The 19491-nt window shown below is 33.2% G+C and overlaps 2 protein-coding genes across 5 annotated transcripts; one reads left to right on the top strand and one right to left on the bottom strand.

The window, feature by feature from the left end:
- Positions 1 to 5729: 5729 nt before the first annotated feature.
- LOC105136494 (putative protein FAR1-RELATED SEQUENCE 10) lies at positions 5730 to 11463 on the bottom strand. 4 transcript variants are annotated; one of them, XM_011041873.1, is made up of 6 exons: positions 11377 to 11463; positions 10147 to 11271; positions 9620 to 10063; positions 8972 to 9520; positions 6470 to 6553; positions 5730 to 6053 (listed from the first exon to the last, which is right to left on the bottom strand). In XM_011041873.1, exons 2-6 carry the CDS (start codon positions 11164 to 11166, stop codon positions 5961 to 5963), a joined length of 2190 nt encoding a protein of 729 aa, XP_011040175.1. In that variant the 5' UTR covers positions 11167 to 11271; positions 11377 to 11463; the 3' UTR covers positions 5730 to 5960. The 4 variants fall into 4 exon arrangements, 2 of the variants coding, with proteins under 2 accessions (XP_011040175.1, XP_011040177.1); XM_011041875.1 differs by lacking the exon at positions 5730 to 6053 and adding an exon at positions 6128 to 6380; XR_844351.1 differs by lacking the exon at positions 5730 to 6053 and adding an exon at positions 7369 to 7442 and having other exon boundaries at positions 6478 to 6553; positions 8668 to 9520.
- Positions 11464 to 12102: 639 nt separating this feature from the next.
- LOC105136495 (two pore potassium channel a-like) lies at positions 12103 to 13788 on the top strand. The gene is made up of 3 exons (XM_011041876.1): positions 12103 to 12276; positions 12414 to 13331; positions 13434 to 13788. Exons 2-3 carry the CDS (start codon positions 12457 to 12459, stop codon positions 13582 to 13584), a joined length of 1026 nt encoding a protein of 341 aa, XP_011040178.1. The 5' UTR covers positions 12103 to 12276; positions 12414 to 12456; the 3' UTR covers positions 13585 to 13788.
- Positions 13789 to 19491: the final 5703 nt, after the last annotated feature.

Below are 19491 nucleotides of genomic sequence, written 5' to 3'. Positions count from 1 at the left end.
AAACTCAATTTAGTTTAAGAAATTAATTTATGATGTAACCAATTTAAAATTTAACTAAGATTAAATTTAAAAAAAAATCAAGTCCAACCAAATTCACTAGTGATTTAGATTAGGGGTGAAAACCAATTTTAATTTTTTTTCAAAATAATTTTTTTTAAAAAAAACAACAACACATGACCTAATTTTTATAACAAGGGAAGTTTAATAACTTTATCAATAAAACTATTAGTAATTGAGCATGGTTACTAATTTTATGGAGGCATGATGGGTCCCATTGCCTTAAATGACAAATACATGATAGGTTCTCTGGGTGTGGAAACTTGTAAGCATCCACATTGAACTTGGATCCCTACATCCTGTCCACAAGAGATAACATGTTGGAGATAAGGTGTGTGCATAAATAAATAAATAAATAAATAAATACAGCCACACACCCCATAATTCCAGTAAGTACTCCGATTTAAGCATAAAAAATGAACAGTATTTTTGTTTTTTGTTTTTAAAATATTTAAAAAAATAAAAAAATTTAATTCAAATTAATTTTTCTGGTAATTTCAAAAATAATTTTTTAATATATTTATAAATAAAAAATACTTTAAAAACAATCATTATAATTTTTTTTACACGTTAAAAATTATAAGATATCAATTTCACCTCCTAGCTAGGATGCACCCTTCATATTCTCCCATAAAAGCCACATCAAACCTCAAGCGTGCCAAATATCTATCTCACAAAGCCATATTTAATGAATTATTAAAAGTTTATATAATTATTAATTTTAAAATCTATAAAATTAATTAAAATATATATAAAGTAACCTTATATAATTATTAATTTTAAAATCCATAAAATAAAACACTAACATTAATCTAAAACATATAAGAGGAAGTAACCCCAAAAAAGCTCTAGCGTGTCCCACGAGAAATTGTGTGCAACCAAGCACATAGAAAAGCCACCACTGCTTGAATTCACACCTATAAAACAAGAAACCTCAAGAAATGATTTTCCTCAAGTTTAATTTCCCGTATGAGCATTCAAGGTTTCTTGTTTTGGGAGCTGTATATATCTTTAGGGTTTATGTGGTTTCTGAAGGCCATGGATGATGAGAAGGTATTAGTTAGAGTTTTGGGACAATGTGACGAAGAGTACGCACAGGTGCTGTTTACGCAATCTTCCCGGCCTATAGGGGAATTGTTTGTACAATCTTCTCGTTTTGGGGTAGTTTCTCAAGTGCTTTCTGTCATGCTTGGCATCTCTGATTTTAACCACGATTATGACATATCTTCCCTTTTGTTAAATCTATATGAAGATGAGAAGATCTCTGATCTGACTTCAAGAATTAAGACCACGAGTAAACTGTGGACACATTCATATTGCAAGTGCTCGCCTTATCTTCTCAAGCAGTACCATAGGCATTCTTTTATGTGTGTTCATGGTCAAGGCTCGGACCTAGCCTGTGATTGCCTTATCTTCACATTCATATCAGGCCACTATAAATTGGGTGAAAAAGTGCAAGACCAATTTAGTTTCTGCTAAAGCTTTATTGAAGCCTGATGATAACAATGGAGCCTCAGAAGAGAGCCCATCGAGAAAACACGACTCTAAAGTCAAAACTCTACAGGCTGCACTCACGCTTTACATATAGCAGAAGACCTGTAACTTGTCCCCGCTTCAGTACTTCAGTAAACATTAGCCTCAAATCAGAGACTCAACCACAAGAACAAAAATGGAGACGACACAATTTTTATCAGTACAAACAAAGACACACAAGTTGGGGTTTTATTGGAGCAGGGAAAATGGAACAGAGCATTGTAAAGGGAGCTGTCCAATGCAGGGTGTTGCCGCCTCCTCTTCGTATCTCTAATCCTGCTCGTCATTTCACTACTTTCCTTTCGATGTCGAAGTTCTCCCTCCTCGAAATAAGAGTCTTCGAGCCATGATACCGCTGATGGAATTACACTCCATAGAGTCTTGGTTCCAAAACTATAGGCAAACAAGGTACTCCATGCAATTAGCCCTTATTAAAAGCTCGTGCATGATTCATAATACTAATTAAGCTGCAAATGACTTGTTTCATTATGGTTATTTTTTGGGTGCATAATGAATCCAGTGGTCAATTGAGTAGTTATTTTTTGAAATATTTTTTATTTAAAAATATATTAAAATAATAATTTTTTTTAATTTTTATTTTAATATTAGATAAACTAAATAATTTTAAAAAATAATTTTTAAATAAAATATTTTTAATTTTTTAAAAAAATACATAGCTAGCCGTGAAAATAAAATACATATTAGGCAATGTTTAGGAACATAATTAAAGATGCATTCCTAAAATATTTAAAAAATATTTTTTATATTTGAAATAGTTTTAATATATTAATATTAAAAAAAAAATTAACCACTACTAAACTCTTAAACAATTTATTAATAACTCTCATGCATTTTAATATATTAATATTAAAAAAAAAATTAACCACTACTAAACTCTTAAACAATTTATTAATAACTCTCATGCATTGTTTAAAGTTTTTTTTTTTTGAGCTCATTTTATGTTGAGCATATAGGTAAAAAATACAATTTTATAACTGGAAACTCAAATAATTAAGCATAGGGTCCACATAATAGTAGTCAGGATCTGTACAGCTTTCCTAGATTAATTAATTTTGATGGTTGAAGTTCAAATTACATGTCCAAAAATACAAAGGAGAAGTGAAAAAAAAGAAGTTTTAAGCATAGGGTCCACATAATAGTAGTCAAGATCTGTACAGCTTTCCTAGATTAATTAGTTTTGATGGTACTGTTCCTACCTTGTTGTAAGTGTCCTCTAGAAACTTCAAAGAAGCAGCCACCCCCACCTCCTTTTTTTCTTCCAAAGGATCTTCTTGCATTTCTTTACATTTGATGCTTGCAAAAGCACTTCTTATGATAAACTATATTTTAGTCCCTATACTTCAATAACGTCCTCACACTTTATTATTTTTTCCATCAATTTGCTTTTATATATCGAGGCATTTCTCCGATCTGTGCTTGCATTCCTAACTATAGGGTTTAAACTATAATTTACCAAACAGGAGAGGTTGACTCACCTTGTCTTTTCTTTTCTTCTCTTCTGCCCCTGATTCTTTTAGAGAGTTCCACTTCGTGCCCTCTGCGCATGCCATCAAGGTCGTTTTTGTAGGTATACCAAAAATGGGGCTAGCTTGGAGATTGGTATAAATAAGGAGAGACCCTTCAATTTCATTCAACAATCAAATCATCTCGAGTACTTACCAAACTAAGACCCTAACCCTCCCTTCCAAGGTCACATACCCTTCAGACTACTGCCTCTTCCAAGAGAGCAAACTCCTACATCTTTGGCCAAGAAGAAACCTAAAAGATGCAGGACCAAACTTACCAGTACCATTTCTTGAGAAGGACCTTGCATTTTCTTATCTCGGTCTCTTTATTTTCTTTGTTTCTTTGCTTCTCTTCAGGCTTTTCTTTGTATCCCAAACCGTTGATTTTATATATTCATACTGGTGTATTCTCATTTCTTAGTCATTACCTAGAGAGGAAGTATATGTTTCTCATTTGTAATGGAATCCTTGCTATTCTTGCTAAGAGTTCAGTTTCTTCTTCAAAAACTCCTGCTTCTGATGACCACTCTAATCTTGGTGATGAAAGGCAGTTATCATCAGCACCTACCTTATCTTCTGCCAAAGCTGAGGCTGCTGTTGATGATCAAGAAGTTCAGGTGGCAAGTGTTGAATCTCTAGAGGATATTGTTCTTGCAACTGAAGAGGAGGAGGAGGAGGAGGAGACTACTTCAAGTCAAGCTTTGATTACAGAAGAAGAGGAGTGCATAGAAGAAAAAAGAGAGTGCTTGGTGGAACAAGAGGACGAAGAAGGAAACGAGGAGTTGGCAAGTACTGAAGAATTGAACAGGAGAATTGAGGAATTTATAAGGAAAATGAAAGAAGAAATAAGGATTGAAGCTCAACAACAACTAATTGCAGTGTAATACATACATATATATATATATATATATATATATATATCATATAGTTGTTTAAAGCTTTAGTCATAGTTTTTCATGGCAAAGCTTTCATGTCCATATATATCATATGCATTTTTAGTTGTTTAAAGCTTTAGTCATAGTTTTTCATGGCAAAGCTTTCATGTCCATTAGTTTTTCATGGCAAAGCTTTCATGTCCATATATATCATATGCATTTTTAGTTGTTTAAAGCTTTAGTCATAGTTTTTCATGGCAAAGCTTTCATGTCCATTAGCTTTTAGTCCTTATATATATATGTACGCATTTTCAGTTGTTTAAAGCTTTAGTCATAGTTTTTCATGGCAAAGCTTTCATGTCCATTAGCTTTTAGTCCTTATATATATATGTACGCATTTTCAGTTGTTTAAAGCTTTAGTCATAGTTTTTCATGGCAAAGCTTTCATGTCCATTAGCTTTTAGTCCTTATGTATATGTATGTATGCATTTTCAGTTGTTTAAAGCTTTAGTCATAGTTTTTCATGGCAAAGCTTTCATGTCCATTAGCTTTTAGTCCTTATGTATATATATATATATATGTATATATATATATATATGTATATGTATGTATGCATTTTCAGTTGTTTAAAGCTTTAGTCATAGTTTTTCATGGCAAAGCTTTCATGTCCATTAGCTTTTAGTCCTTATGTATATGTATGTATGCATTTTCAGTTGTTTAAAGCTTTAGTCATAGTTTTTCATGGCAAAGCTTTCATGTCCATTAGCTTTTAGTCCTTGTCAATGCTTCCCGATCTCAAATCCCTCCCTTTCACCATGTACAAGCTGTTTCTTTCCTTGTACTGTAATAACTAGGCCTTGTACACTCAGCTGTGGTCCTAGTCTCTTCTTCTCCACATTAGCTAATAAATAATGAGTCCAATCTCTCTCTCTCTCTCAATTTTTTTTCCCTTTCTATCTTGCATGAATCAAGAAAAAGTTTGTTTTGCATGAATCAAGAAGATGCTACCATTCCAAAGGGTTTAGGTAGATTTCATGACTCCCAAGCACTGTGGAAAATACTAGAAAGACAAGGATGTGCATATAAAAGATGCATGTGATGTGAACAAAATAAAATATGATAACTTGCCTGAGGTATTCAATATAATTATTGATGCTTGTCAAATTGTTTAAAAATTGTGGTCGGTTGTCTAGGCGGTGCAAAACAAGCTAAATGGTTGTGGAATATGTGGTAAATGCTGTCTTCATTACATTCTAGATTTTCAGCAGTCCAAGCTAGAAGTATGTTGGTATAATATAATGCCATCTTTAAATCCAATCCTACAGATATTTTATTTTCTCTACGTTAAAAGGGAGATTTAGATTCATTCTATTCTATCAAAAGCAGTTCTACTTTACTCATTGCCCTAGCTGTAATAAAAAGCTGCCACGAAAAAGCACCCTAAACACCGAAATAAAAAGGCTACCAGGGAAATTTTAACCAAATACTAGAGGGACTTTCACTTTTTCTACACCAGTCATTTCTTACAACCACAATCCTTAGATGAAAATATGAAAACCATATATATATAGAGAGAGAGCGCTTAATGCTTATTTTTTATCATTGGTTAGGCTTCATTTTGAATATTAAATATTTCAAACCAAGCTTTCAAGCACATATGTTGTAAGATTGCTAGTAGAGTATGTATCTTGCACAGCAAATTCCAAAGGATGTAAGAAAGGATAAGAAAAATCTCATGAGAAATGAAAAGCAAACTTTGATATCGATAGGACTTTGATTATCAAATGATATCAGGTATGACCCGCAAAGATATGAATCTATCCCAAATTGTAAGAGAAAAAACCCAGATTGGAAATCCTATGCAACTGTCCAGAATGAGAAAAGAGCCTTCAATCAGCCTATTAAGCATGTAATTATCCATACCACACCCCTTTATTTTTTCAAAAAAATCCTCTTAATGCACCCCCAATTAGACAAATAAATGACAACAAATGAGCCTCAGACCACTTTCCACGTGCTTCCATCTCCTCTCTGCCAAAAGTTCCCTAATTGCAGCTGCTAACCGCCACGTGCTCATGGCCCCATAACATTAACAAGACAAAAGATTAGGGTCCGTCACTTGTGTTTATGCTTATATTTCATGAAAATAATCAGCAATCTTATCAACTTTATATGACGACGCAATAATATTATACAGTGGTAGAAGTTTGGCGAGTTGATATTTGCATTACAACAAGAAGACAATATAATGAAATTAAGAGCAGAAATGTAATGCCCTTTTGTCATCTACTACATGGTACAGTACAGAAACCGACCATTCAATAAAGTTGGCATGCTTATGTGGTTAGAACTCGGCAGCTTTCATTTCTACTCCCTCTATTTAATTTTCCTGACAAACATCATGGCCACGGTTTCTAATCAAGAGGGACCCCTCCCTGAATAAAGATTTGAAATGAATGAACCATGTCAAATGCATACCTGCAACATGGGGGATAAATCTAGAAGGGCCTCAATGAGAGAATGGGTTGGATTGACTGGAACTAGAACTCCTTTTCCATCTGTCTGCAAACGAAGACAAGACAGTAAGTGAGAAATTATTGCCAATAATTCTAGTGTCTAACAGTTTAGCAATCACTCTTAAAGAAAACAATTTTTTAAATGAAAGAATGCATGATCCTGAATGTACAAAAATCAGTACAATAATGTGAATGTGTGGATCCTTGAAATCCTACTTGAGGACACTTGTATGGTAGGCAGAGTCTTAAAAATCCTTCAGGGGAAAAAAATCAAACATGGACATGCCATAGATCAATAAACTAGTGAATCATGCACACACCAATCAGCTATAACTTGTGGTTCTTGGCATTTTGCGTATGAATGTTTTCAGTAAAAGGTTGAGAGGTAGAAAAAAAGTTTCACACAGGAAAAATATCATGTAAAAAAGGGTGGCAACAGTCGAAGCTTAAACCAAGAAACAATATTAGCTATCACAAAAACACACCTAATTTTCTGCATGCTTCAGTTTGTCCAGAAGCTCCGATGGGCACAAAACTTTTAGAGCAGTGATGCAAATGGAACCACAAAAAAACACAATTATACAGTTCATTATCATCTATGATGAACCAGCTTTGACAAACTTCACCTCAACAACTAAAGCATTTGGTTCAAAATTTTGTGGCATTTAAATGGCAAAATTGTAACAAGCATATTGGTAAACCAAAAATTATTTCAATTCTTCCAGGCATGAGTTTATGGGGAGCCAAGAAGATGACAAGCTGCTCTAGATGTCAATGATTTCAAAATCAACAAAGATTCTATAGCCTACATACTTGGCTGCATAGATGCATGTGTACATTTATGTGTGCGTAAATGGATACCTGATGCTAGCAGCACAATTGCATCCTCTGGAATTCCTAGTTATATCGAATCATATTCATAACTGTTTAAAAACCTATAGTAATTATCATATAGATCACCACAATTAAACTCGACTCAGATAAGCCTTGTCCATCAGATTGAATAGATTATAACACAATCAAACAATACAAGAAATAAAACTCTGGGATTAAATGGAGCCTTCTCAAACATCAGGCAGATAACACGATCCATCATGCACTTGTTAAAAAATTAGAAAAAACCCATAAAGTAATAAGATTTTGTTATCTTGGTGAACAAATCCATCAAAAAGTAACATGGCTCACATGCTCTTATGTTTGGGAATAAATAGATTAATATCATTTCAGTTGCTTGTGGAAGTCGTGACTACTCATAATCAGACACTTGTATTCATTTCTCAATTTCAGATATAAATATTAATTTATATAGAAACTGTTGGCACAACCACCAACACTCTGTCGACCTATTGTACAACAAAAGGTATCAACTGCAGAAGACAGAACAAATAAGGGTAGATGTTTATGAACAACACAACAGTCAGATCAGTCCTTTATGCTTTTTCTACGAATTAATAACATAAGCAGAAATTCAGTTATTTCAACCAGTAAACTTTAAGCATCGTCATTTTTCCTATGATGTTAGTTAGGAAAATTTGTAGTAGACTTTCCTAACATCAGATAGCCTATGTCTTAAAAGTGGAATATCTATTATAATGTATACACAACAACCTCTCAATGTATAATGGTGCCTGATATAAAGGAAACAATAATTGATGAAAAATAAAACTACTATCTCTTCCACATATTGGCAGATAGTTGTCGACTTCCTAACAAGCAGACTTCAAAACATTAAAAAAAGGATTGTTAAGTAATCAGCCACAAAACTATCAAATGTGATTGGGTTTACAGACAGCTAGAATTACTTAATTAATCACCAAATTGAAGAGAGAATTTACAAAGAGCTACAAATGCAGCCTCTTTTTCTTGTTCTTTTTTTTTTTTTTTGTTTTCCATCCCTTCTATCTTGTTCCCTTTGAGACTAAAGAAAGAAGATTGAAAACTACAACCTATTCCATTTGTGCACAACTGGAAATGACCGCAGCAAGAGAAAGCATGGAAAATGTTTTAGCATGTGTTCATGACAAGAACAAGCAGTTAGGCAAATGACATTAAGGTTCTTAGAAAGAAATAAAAAGCCAAGAACACGATAAGAAAAATCTCTTTTACTGTCATTCTTTTGTTTAGCAAAACACATTTTTGATAATTTATGTAGTACATCACCTTGGTTAAGTTCATTTCGGTCCAATTCATATTTTTTGCAGTCTTCCATAGTTATTCACAAAGGAAACAATGTCAACTTGTTGCATCTCAGCAACACTTCATACATCTACTTCAGGTTAGCTCTTCTTTCCAAAATTCTCTTTCTGATGAAAATGAGCAATAAAAACCCCCAGACATCTTCCTGCCAATGATCATGCCGTCCCCTTGGTAAGTTACCAGACATATTTGCACCTACTGTAAATTAACTAGATGGTGAAAGTGTTAAATCCATAGCAACTCCATCACTTTCTGGCATTTTTCTAACCTCACTGATAAGTCTTTTCAGTTCCTTTGGCAGTTCCCTATGGACATAATCAGAACGCTCCTTTGTGATTGATGACTCTGTTAACAGAGTTTCAGTCAGGGATTGAAATTCTTGAAACCATCCATCATCATTAGTTTGAGTATCTTGATTATCATAGAAAACTAGAGAGCTTTCCCTTCGCCATCTGCTAAGATAATATTTTTCAGGAAGCTGAAAGTAGTTTTTCAGGATGAACACCCGAAGAGTGTGTCTGCACAACATCCCTGAAGACTCAAATTCCTTACAGGTGCAGTGAATCTGTTCATCTTCTGGTATCCATATTACAAAACGCTCAACATCCATCTTTTTGTAGTGGTGTACAAGATATGATCCATCCGGCATTTCAGACAGAGCACATTGCATTGAGAGCACCAATTCATGTTGGAAATCATTGAAGGCAAAAGGTGTAAGAAAATTACGTGCATGCTCTTCAATAGGCATGCATGTTTTAGTGAGCATGTACTGCATCTCTTGACGTAGCTGGTTCTGGAAATTGGAGGAACTACCAACCTACAAGAGTACCAACAAAAAAAAAAATCAACAAGACAAAAATTTCAACAAAAACCTTCCCATTCAAGAGTTTCAAAAAAATATATGCCTTTGATATACCTGTTCAAAGAAGCTCCGTAAACATGTTTGTGCACAACAGATTGCTTTCAGAAATGACTCTACAGATTTCAAATATGCTGATGTCGCCATCCGAGCAAGAAAGTAACCTCTCATATAGGATGATGCCCAGGATGCACGAAGAGAATAGAGTAAAGCAATGTGTTTATCTGAACCAAATCCAAACATAGAAACCATCTGACTCCATCTATGTTCAAAATCATCTGCATTCTCAGCATGATACAAATCATCAAACATCGATTTAAATTCTGGATATCTAGCCCCAAGGGAAAGGAAAAACCAACTGGATATCTTGGGTTGAATATTCCATATAGATATAGCGTGTCTGGTGCTAGGTAATTCCCTTCTAACAGCATCCTTAAGCCCCAGTTCAAGGTCAGTTAGAATTGTTTGTGGACATTTTCCTTTCATAAGATGGACAAAAGCCTGTGATAAAAACATAAAATGGTAATTGCAAGAGAAAAATACACAGAGAAATAAAATCAACTCATGGGATTGAATTAGTAAACCTGCAAAGCCCATGCAAAGGAACGAGCCGTCTCATCCTGCAACAGAACACAGCCAAAGAATATGGTCTTCCCATTGTTGTCAATTCCAAGCCATACGCCTAAGAGCATGCCATATGTGATAGAACGATAACTAGTGTCAAAATAAACCACATCACCAAACAACGTGTATGCACGAACAGAGTCACCATACGACCACGCAATGTTCTCAACCTTATCATTCTCATCCGTTGTGAAATCATAAACAAAATCTCCATCCATCTCTTTGGTAACTTTGCACGCCTCAAGAAGTTCCATACTATCATTCTCTCTCTTTTCAGTGAGCAAAGCATCATTCTCTTGAACAATCTTCTTGCGATTTTGAACAAAATTCCTAACATCCCTCTCTAGAAAAGGCAATTGCCCACCTTGAATACCCTTTTCCAACTCTAACACCTTCACTATTCGATGTATTGGGAACCCAGCTTTTGAAAGCAAAAGAATCCTCTCCTGATCTGCCTCTTGAATCTTCCGATAAGCTGGAAGGAGCCTCACTTGATCATCTTCCAAAAGCTCATGATTATGCACATTGCTAAATTGCACAACAAACCATTGAGAAACCCCTTCAACAACTTCCTTTGACAAATACATTTTTGCATCACATCCACACCGCACTGATTTCCTATCCCTATGGTGTTCTGCAGTCGACTTCTTCCTAGCCGGCGCAAACCCCGAACGATAACAAACAAAATCACGTTTATAAATACCCAATTGAGGGCTCAATCTTGACCTCTCTTTCCTAATAGAAAACCCATTTTTCCTAGCAAAATTCCCATAATACTCGAACGCATCATCATCACTCTTAAACACCATTCCTACATAAGGAGAAACCATTGAATCAGATTGAAAAGTTTCATTTTTTTCCAACTGAGATGCTACAGATGTCTCTTCAACATCTCCTTCACAAGTAACATAACATTTCCAATCCCCACATGGGCATTGCTGCCTCTTTATCCATATATTTTTCGACGGCACAGATGTCATTAATTCCACTTCAAAAACTAAAACCTATCAATCTTTAACTGTCTCAATTGTACATAAATACTCTCTCTAAACCTTTCTAAGAAAGCTGGCAGCATAAACCCTTCACTGGAAAAGAAAAACAAGAATCAAAAGAAAGCACTAAACTAACTACCCGTTTTATGAAATTTCTCTGACCTTAAGGAAAAACAAAAGAACAATCTCAGTGCGTACCCGTTGAAGACGGGAGAGACAGCCGGCGTTGAGACTTTGAGAGCTCTTTAACTTGTGTTTCTGTTTCATCTTCTTGCAGTAGCTAAAACAAAATGGTTAGTGGTGCATTTGGTCCTTCTATTCTTCATTGTATTTTATTTTGGTCTAATAATTTTTATTTTCTAATTTCATCCTCTTATTATTACCCTCTCTTAAGTGCAAGGCTATTCTTAGCAAAAGAAGCTAAGATAGTTTTTTTTTTTAATAGCTGTTCATTTTTAATTTTTTTTAAATAAATATGTTAAATTATTTTTTATATTAATATATAAAAAAATTCAAAAAAAATAATTATTTTAAACATCGCAGCATGATTGCATAAATAAACACGTCATAATTAACCTTAATAAAATGTTCAAACAACTCTCACATGTATTACTTTTAAATTTAGATTATGCAAGAGGTTATGCTAAAAGATTTCAAAACAAACCTTAATAAAAAGTTCAAATAACTTTATATGGCTTGAATATTTTTTATATTATTTTTAATCTAAGCTTAGTATAGCGCTCGCCTCCGTGTGTTAAGAGTTGGACTTGTGGAAGAAGGAAAGAATTTATTACATTTTTAATTCTAAACGAGGCAAACTTGTCAAATAAAAGTTTTAAATTAATGCTGTCCAGCTTATGACTGACTGATTTGCTTCAAATAACAAGGACCAAGAATTTGACTTACCGCTTCGATCATGGCAGGTTTTGACTTCCTCTGGATTTGGTAACTGCAATCCCAAAATCAGGACTTTATTACGGGCAAGAACTTAAGCCACATGGAAACATTAGCGTGATTTTTGTGATTATCAATTTGCATTGATCTTTCAAGATTTACATGGGGTCTGAAACATCAACAATTTTTTAAGAGTTTTGAGAGGTAAATCCAAAACTTTCCCTCTTCAATAATTCCCATGGTCTTTGATATCTTTCTCCTTTCCTTCTGTTAATTTCTTTATGGAATGCAAGTTTCAAATTAGACAGGAAAAAATTCATTGGTTTTACGTTTCCATGCAGGGTATAATTTGAAGGGCTTGCATCTCTATTCTTCTTGTTCTTGATGGCCAGTGATGATGCGACGCTGTCGTTGCTTCCAGATGAAAAGAATGCTCTTCAGAGAAGAAGATTTAGGCAGCCTATGAATGTCAATGTAACAGAGATCAAACATCCTGAGCAGGATGGCAACTCATCTCTCAAATGGCTTGAATCATTTCTTGAGAATCAAGATTATAGCTTCAAGAAAGTGTTCCTTGTCTTGGCTATCTATCTAGGTGCAGGCACTCTATGTTTCTCCCTTGTCATGAATCAGATCGAAGGCAAGAAAACAAATGGGATTGTTGATGCTGTTTACTTCTCTGTTGTGACAATGACAACAGTTGGATATGGAGATCTAGTGCCTCATACCACATTGGCCAAGCTTCTTTCGTGCGTTTATGTTTTTGCAGGCATGGCTCTTGGTGGGATAATTCTCAGCAAGGCAGCGGATTACATCGTGGAAAAGCAGGAGATTCTCTTGGTTAGAGCAATGCACATGAATCAAAAAACTGGTTTATCTGAGATCCTAGAAGAGGTTGAAACACATAAAGTCAAGTACAAGTTTCTTCTCGCCCTAATCCTTCTCTTTCTCCTCATAATAGTTGGAACCATCTTCTTATTTCTAGTTGAGAGTTTCGAATTTGTTGATGCATTTTACTGTGTCTGTTCTTCCATCACTACTCTTGGATACGGAGATGATAGCTTCTCAACCAGGGCTGGTCGAGTATTTGCTGTCTTCTGGATACTGAGCAGCACGATTTGCTTAGCTCAATTCTTTCTCTACCTTGCTGAATTATACACTGAAAAGAGGCAAAGATTACTCGTTCAACGGGTTCTTGCTCGAAATGTCACAGCCTCAGATCTCGAGGAAGCAGATATCGATCATGATAAAACTGTAAGGTAAGGAACAGCTGATCATAGCACAATTTATCCCTGCCCTTGTCCCGTTACCAATGCCTTGAAAAATTTGTATGTGCATCCAATTTTTGGCTTGTTGATCAGTGCTGCAGAGTTCACTGTGTACGCATTGAAGGAGATGGGGAAGATAAGCCAGGAAGATATTTCATTAGTGATGGAGAGATTCAGAAAACTCGATGTTGATCAGTCAGGGACCTTGACAGAATCAGATATAACTCCTTCTCAGTCATCTTAGCACAGACATTCCTGCGTATGTCAAATCCCCAATCCTCTTATAACTAGTTAAGGAAATTTGAAAAACATTAATAAAATCTTTCCCTCGCCTACAGCTCTTCAAATTGAATTAGATCTGTTCCAAAAATGATGAGAAGCACTTGCCATTTTGATCTTATGTATTTTTTAATACCATGTATATATACATCAACATTTTCTTATCAAATAATTGCTCCATATATGAAAGGATTTGAACTTGTGACCTTCTAACATTTGCAGAAGCTCTCCACTACTAGACCATATACATATTCTATGAAAATTAATCGTACTGTTTGCCATTCTTAAGCATGCTGAATTCTATGCAAATGACATCCATTTTCAATTATTTAGAAAACATCCTAGTTTCTGCAAAAAAGGGCAAAGTAATCATCATTTTTTGGAAATGGTTTCAAAATTTCTCGAACTTGAATAATTTCTTGAAAGGGAGAGCATTTTTCTGCTGCTTTGCGTGGAAAGATTTATTGAAATGCTTCACTTTGTATACCTCTAAAAGAGATTATACGATGTGCGCAGCTGTAAGTCTATATGTAGAGCAATCTGTCCCCTGTACGCAAGTTGAAAATATATACACCCATTGCCTCTGCAAGTTATGAATGGAAAAAGTAATCAAACTACTCAGTTATGTTGTTTCCTCCATGACAATACTAAGGTTTAAATTTGTCTTTGACAGTTTTAAAATTCATACTTACTCAGAGTTAAATCAATTTATGTTAAATAAAAAATAAAAATAAAAATATGATTAATTTAGTTAGAAATTTAAATTAATCTACTAATCCAATTGATCTGGGTTTGATCCAGTCAAAACCTATTTGTTAATTTATTAATTTTTATTTTTTTAAAAAAAATAATCATTCCAAATCTTGACCTGAAACTTACTAAATTAGATTTTATAACTATGTAAATAATCAAAATCAATTCCTACCCGGTAAAGCATAGATTATAGAAGTTCATACATCTTGACAGTGTACGTTGAATGAAACCATATCCAAATAACCAAATACACAAATCCTACAAATTACAATATTTAATTTCTTAAACAAATCTACTATTTATTGTTATAAATTTTATTGGATAATTGACAAACACACATGGCCTTAAAAATGGAATAAATTAATATGGAAATAGAAAATATTCACAGCTTTTTTTAAAAAAAAAGTGAAAAATTATTTATAACTAAACACAAAAGATGGCGACAACTCATCATTTCCAGTTACATACACCTTAAAAAATTAAAAATGGAATAAATTAATATGGAAATAGAAATAAATTTAATATTCTAAATATGCGAAGAGAAGCTAGTGCTCAACGTCTTGTTTGGGCAATTTCTCACAATTGAAGATACAGATTAGCATTATTTTATCATGATTGAAAACACTAAACACTAAAATATTTAACTCTTATTCAACACAAAATAGAATCACGCTAAGGCAGGTGTTCATTCTTAATGTAGAGAAACAGGTTGCGAAACAATCATTTTTCAAACTTAATTTTGTCTGAAAATACATATATTAAAATAGATTTCTTTAATTAAGTTTGAGTTAATCAGGAAGGTGTTTCTGTTCTTAAGAATTTTTAAAATATTAAAAAGAAATTGAGGTGCTAAAAGGAGATATAAGTGAAGTTAGATGCATAAAAAGAACATATCTTTACAATTATTATTATTACTATTATTGGATTTCACATCTTCAAGCTGCTTTCTCCTCCTCCTTTTCAACTTTCTCGAGACAACTTCGGCATATACATTGGCAGATGTTCTCCATGATCATCCAACAGGCACTAGATTAGACCTCATATAGTCCTGCTCTTGAACTCAAGACTGAAACCATTTCTTCACTCCTATTTTTGTGATTGCTCAATCACCAGTACTCTCTGGCTGCCCCGCAACATAATCAAGAAGCCCTTCACCTGCTTTTTCACCATGATGATGATCTGTTGCCTGCAACTGTGAAACACCACCAAAGACAATGACCAGTATCAAGAAGACTGCTGTGGAGGCAAATAAAGGCCAGAAGTAAGCAAGAACGGTGATTAGCCTGGGAGCAGCATATAATAGCAGGGAAAGAACAAGTGGAGCAGTGATGGCTATGGCAAAGTGATATCTATATTGGAGAACCCTTTCTGGGATATCCATGCTGGCTTCAAACTATACTAGAAAAACTGCACAGAAAGAGAGGCAGGGAGGAGGAGACAAGGAGAGAACGCCTGTGTCTTTCTTTTAAGGATAAATCATGGTAGGGATGTTTCGTAGTTGATTGTCAGAGGGAGATTCCTTCTCCTTTTACAAACATTCCTCCTCCCTGTATTCCTAAGTTCTCTCCCATACATCTCTAATTACAGAAATAACCTCATTCACCAACCTAACCAGACTCATTTTAATTAACCGAAATAACTGCCAAAAATGTTTCGAGATTCAAAAAAAGCATCCCACCTTTGTTAAAGCTCAAAACATTAAACATGTTTAATTAATTTCATTTTTTATTCTTTATCTGTTCTTCAGAATGGATTAGAATTTATTTAGTTTTGTTTCATTTCATGTTCAATATTTATTGTTAGTTTAATATTTAATTTGATTATGTCTTATGATTCAATCTATCTATTTATTTATTTATTTTAATTTTTTTATTTCAGTTCTATCTAGATAACATAATTATTTTATTTGTATTTAGCTTACTAACTTAGTGTGTGTTTAATATTATATTATAAAACACTTTTTAAAAGTATTCCCTTTTAATGGTAGGTAGAGCATTTGGTTTTAAATAAAGCTAGCAACTTTGATATATATATATATATTTTATATATATTTGTACAGAGAAAGGGATAGGTCTGGTTTGAATAATAATTTTACAAAATTCATTTATCAAAAAATGAATTGTTAATGAAGAATTTCATGTCTTGCAATTTGTATATTAATGGGCATAATAAAAATAAAAATAAAAAATTGCAGATAAATAGGAATGGTAATTAGTTTTCGTGCAGAGGGCAGTGGACACATTAGTCAAGAACACCATCAGAACGTTTAGGTATAGGTTCTTTGTCCATTTCGTGAACTGGGCGGCTGCTTTATGGATTTTTCAAGAGAAGATTGGTATCAAGGGAGGTTGCCATTATTATTATATTGTTTTCTTCCATGTGCTTATGGGTTTCAAGAAAAGATTAGCATCCCGCGCAGGATAGCCATTTCAGCTTAATTAATTCATAGTTTTTGGTACATGTCAAGTTGTGAAAAGGGATAACTTTGTGGGCTAAGTACCTTTCAATCTTTCTTCCACTTGAGAGATTCTACCTCTTGAAATCTTCAAGTAATGCAAGCTTTCGAGCATGAAAATATATTCCACTTTAATCTACATATCATTTTAAATTAAACTTTTTCATGAATCGTAATTATAAAACCTGAAAACTTATAAAAATTAATTACTTAGCCGACAAGTTATTCCATAATGTTAAATATTAGTCAACTTTTAAATAAGTAAAACTTAAATTTATAATTAACTTGATCAAACTTTACCTAAATTTTTAGCTAAGTTTTAAATAAATTAAAAATAAACTTGAGATTAGTTAGGTTAACCCAGAACCTGGATGATTTAGCATGAACTAAGTGGAACATGATCTTTTTATATTTTTTAATAAATTCAAAAAAAATAAAATTAATTTATAAATATTTAGCTTCACATAAATTTTTTATAGCTTATATTAACATGAAATGTTTCTAAACTTTTTGATGTGTAATAGTTATATATATATATAAAAAAAAAATTTACTTTCACATAAATTGTTTTTTAATTTTAATTTATATAAATTATTTTTTAATTTTTTTATATGAGATTAATTTTTTTTTTAATTTTATTTAAACTGTATGATCCTGGATCCAAAAAATTATTTTCTTAACTAAATTAACTTCAAGTCAGGTTTAATAATCATTATTCAATTACTCCAGCTTAAGTTGAGTATTGTGCTTTTTCTTAAGGCATCATTTGAACTAAGGAAAAATACAGAATTTTTTTAATAATAACGTGGTCTAAAACATCTACAATTATACCCATAATAATTGAAAGAAAAGGTAGAGACTTTTTTTATTATTATTATTAATAACATGACATTGGACATCTACTATTATACCCAGAATAATCGATCATACCTATAAAAAATTAGAAATTCATCCTTTTTATAAAGAAAGGATTTGAGAATGGAATGATTTGGAATAGTGATTTACCACAAATCAAATTGTTTGGTGCAATAATTCTTGAAACCACGATACCTCTAGCAAGTTCGACCCCCTGATTTAAGCCCTCCTGGCTTATGCAAAGTTGACATTTTGAGCCCTTGATTTGAAACTTGAGGCTAGCCCACTAGAACATTGTCTCTAGTTAATTTTCTTAAGTACTTATGTTTATCTCCATTGTTTTAAAACCTAACTTTAACATGGAGCTGATTGATGATCTGGTGACCCGTGATGCTGAGTCCCAACAATAATAAAAAACAGAGTTGACTCGGTAAAAATCTAGATTGATTTGAATTATGGTAAATTTAGAAAAAAATTCAGTTAAAAACTATTAATTTTTTCTTCAAAATACTAATAATTTTATTTTTTATAAAATAAAAAATATATATAATTTCATTAGAGTTAATTCAGGTCAATGCACTTACCGCTTTTCTCTATGAATAGTTCAATCTAGATCAACAAACCTGAGCACATCAGTAAGATGGAAGTTTGTGTCTACCTGAGCCTCTCTACTAGTTGGGACCTGGATACTTCTTCAATCCAGCAGCCTAGCCCAAATATGATTTCCCCATCTTCTTTGCATTAGGAAAACGAAGAACAAAACTTTCTAATCCATGAGCCCAAGTAAAACAAACAATAAAGTGGAAATAATTCTATCAAAAAGATGAACTTGGTCACCATCACATCACTCCAGAAAACAATGCTAGTCTGTAATCAATCAAGTCATAATTAACCATTGAAAATCCAACATATTTATGCTAATCAAAAACCCAATTGAATGTTTTGGTGGTGTATTGGATTTGGTCATGGTCCCTCTCATCTTGAGGAGCTAAATGGGTGGTGGTGGGAAGGAGATGGGGGTGGCGGCGGCAGAGTCCTGCCTTTGTCATCTAAGAGAAAAAAACAAGGAAACACGAAGTCACGTACTTCAAAATAGCCAGACGGCAAAGTTTTAAATAACAATTGGATCTCCATGTTAGTTTCCTTGTCTTCATGTAGTTTCTTGTATCCAATCACACTTACAAGCAAAGATGATGATTTATGTTCATATAATGTTTGTATATACGAACTGTTTTTGTTCTGTTAAGCCTCTTATGCTTGTCATTTTCAATTTCGAGTCATCAATACATCATTTTCCTTTCCTTTTTCTTTGTTTCAATTCAAAATCTCTCTTGAATGACTTCACTAGCTAGAAAAAAATGGCATGGTTTAGCGCTTAAGCAATTGATTTACTTCAAAAGCATGAGCTTTCTATCATCATTACCCGATCATAACAAGAACAATAAAGTCCTAAAATGATTTTAATTATTATTATCTTATCTTTAATCTTTTAATTGCTTATTATTGTTATTAAACTCAAAATTATCTAATAAATCAATCTAAAGCTTTATTAATTCAACATTTAACTCGAACTGGATTTGAACTTCATCAATCTATTTTAACTGGAATTTAAGATAAAACAATATAAAATTGAAATAATCAATCTCATATATCAACTTATAATCTAATTCAAAACCAATTTGGATTTTAGACATGGTTATTATGATAAATTAATCAAGATTGCAAGAAATGGCACCAACAACCAATATCCTTACAGAATACTCCTTTTATATATATATATATATATATATATATATATATATATCACCG

Source organism: Populus euphratica, unplaced genomic scaffold (assembly GCF_000495115.2).
Source record: "Populus euphratica unplaced genomic scaffold, PopEup_1.0 scaffold142.1, whole genome shotgun sequence".
Taxonomy (NCBI): Eukaryota; Viridiplantae; Streptophyta; class Magnoliopsida; order Malpighiales; family Salicaceae; genus Populus; species Populus euphratica.
This window is presented reverse-complemented; position numbering and strand designations above follow the sequence as displayed.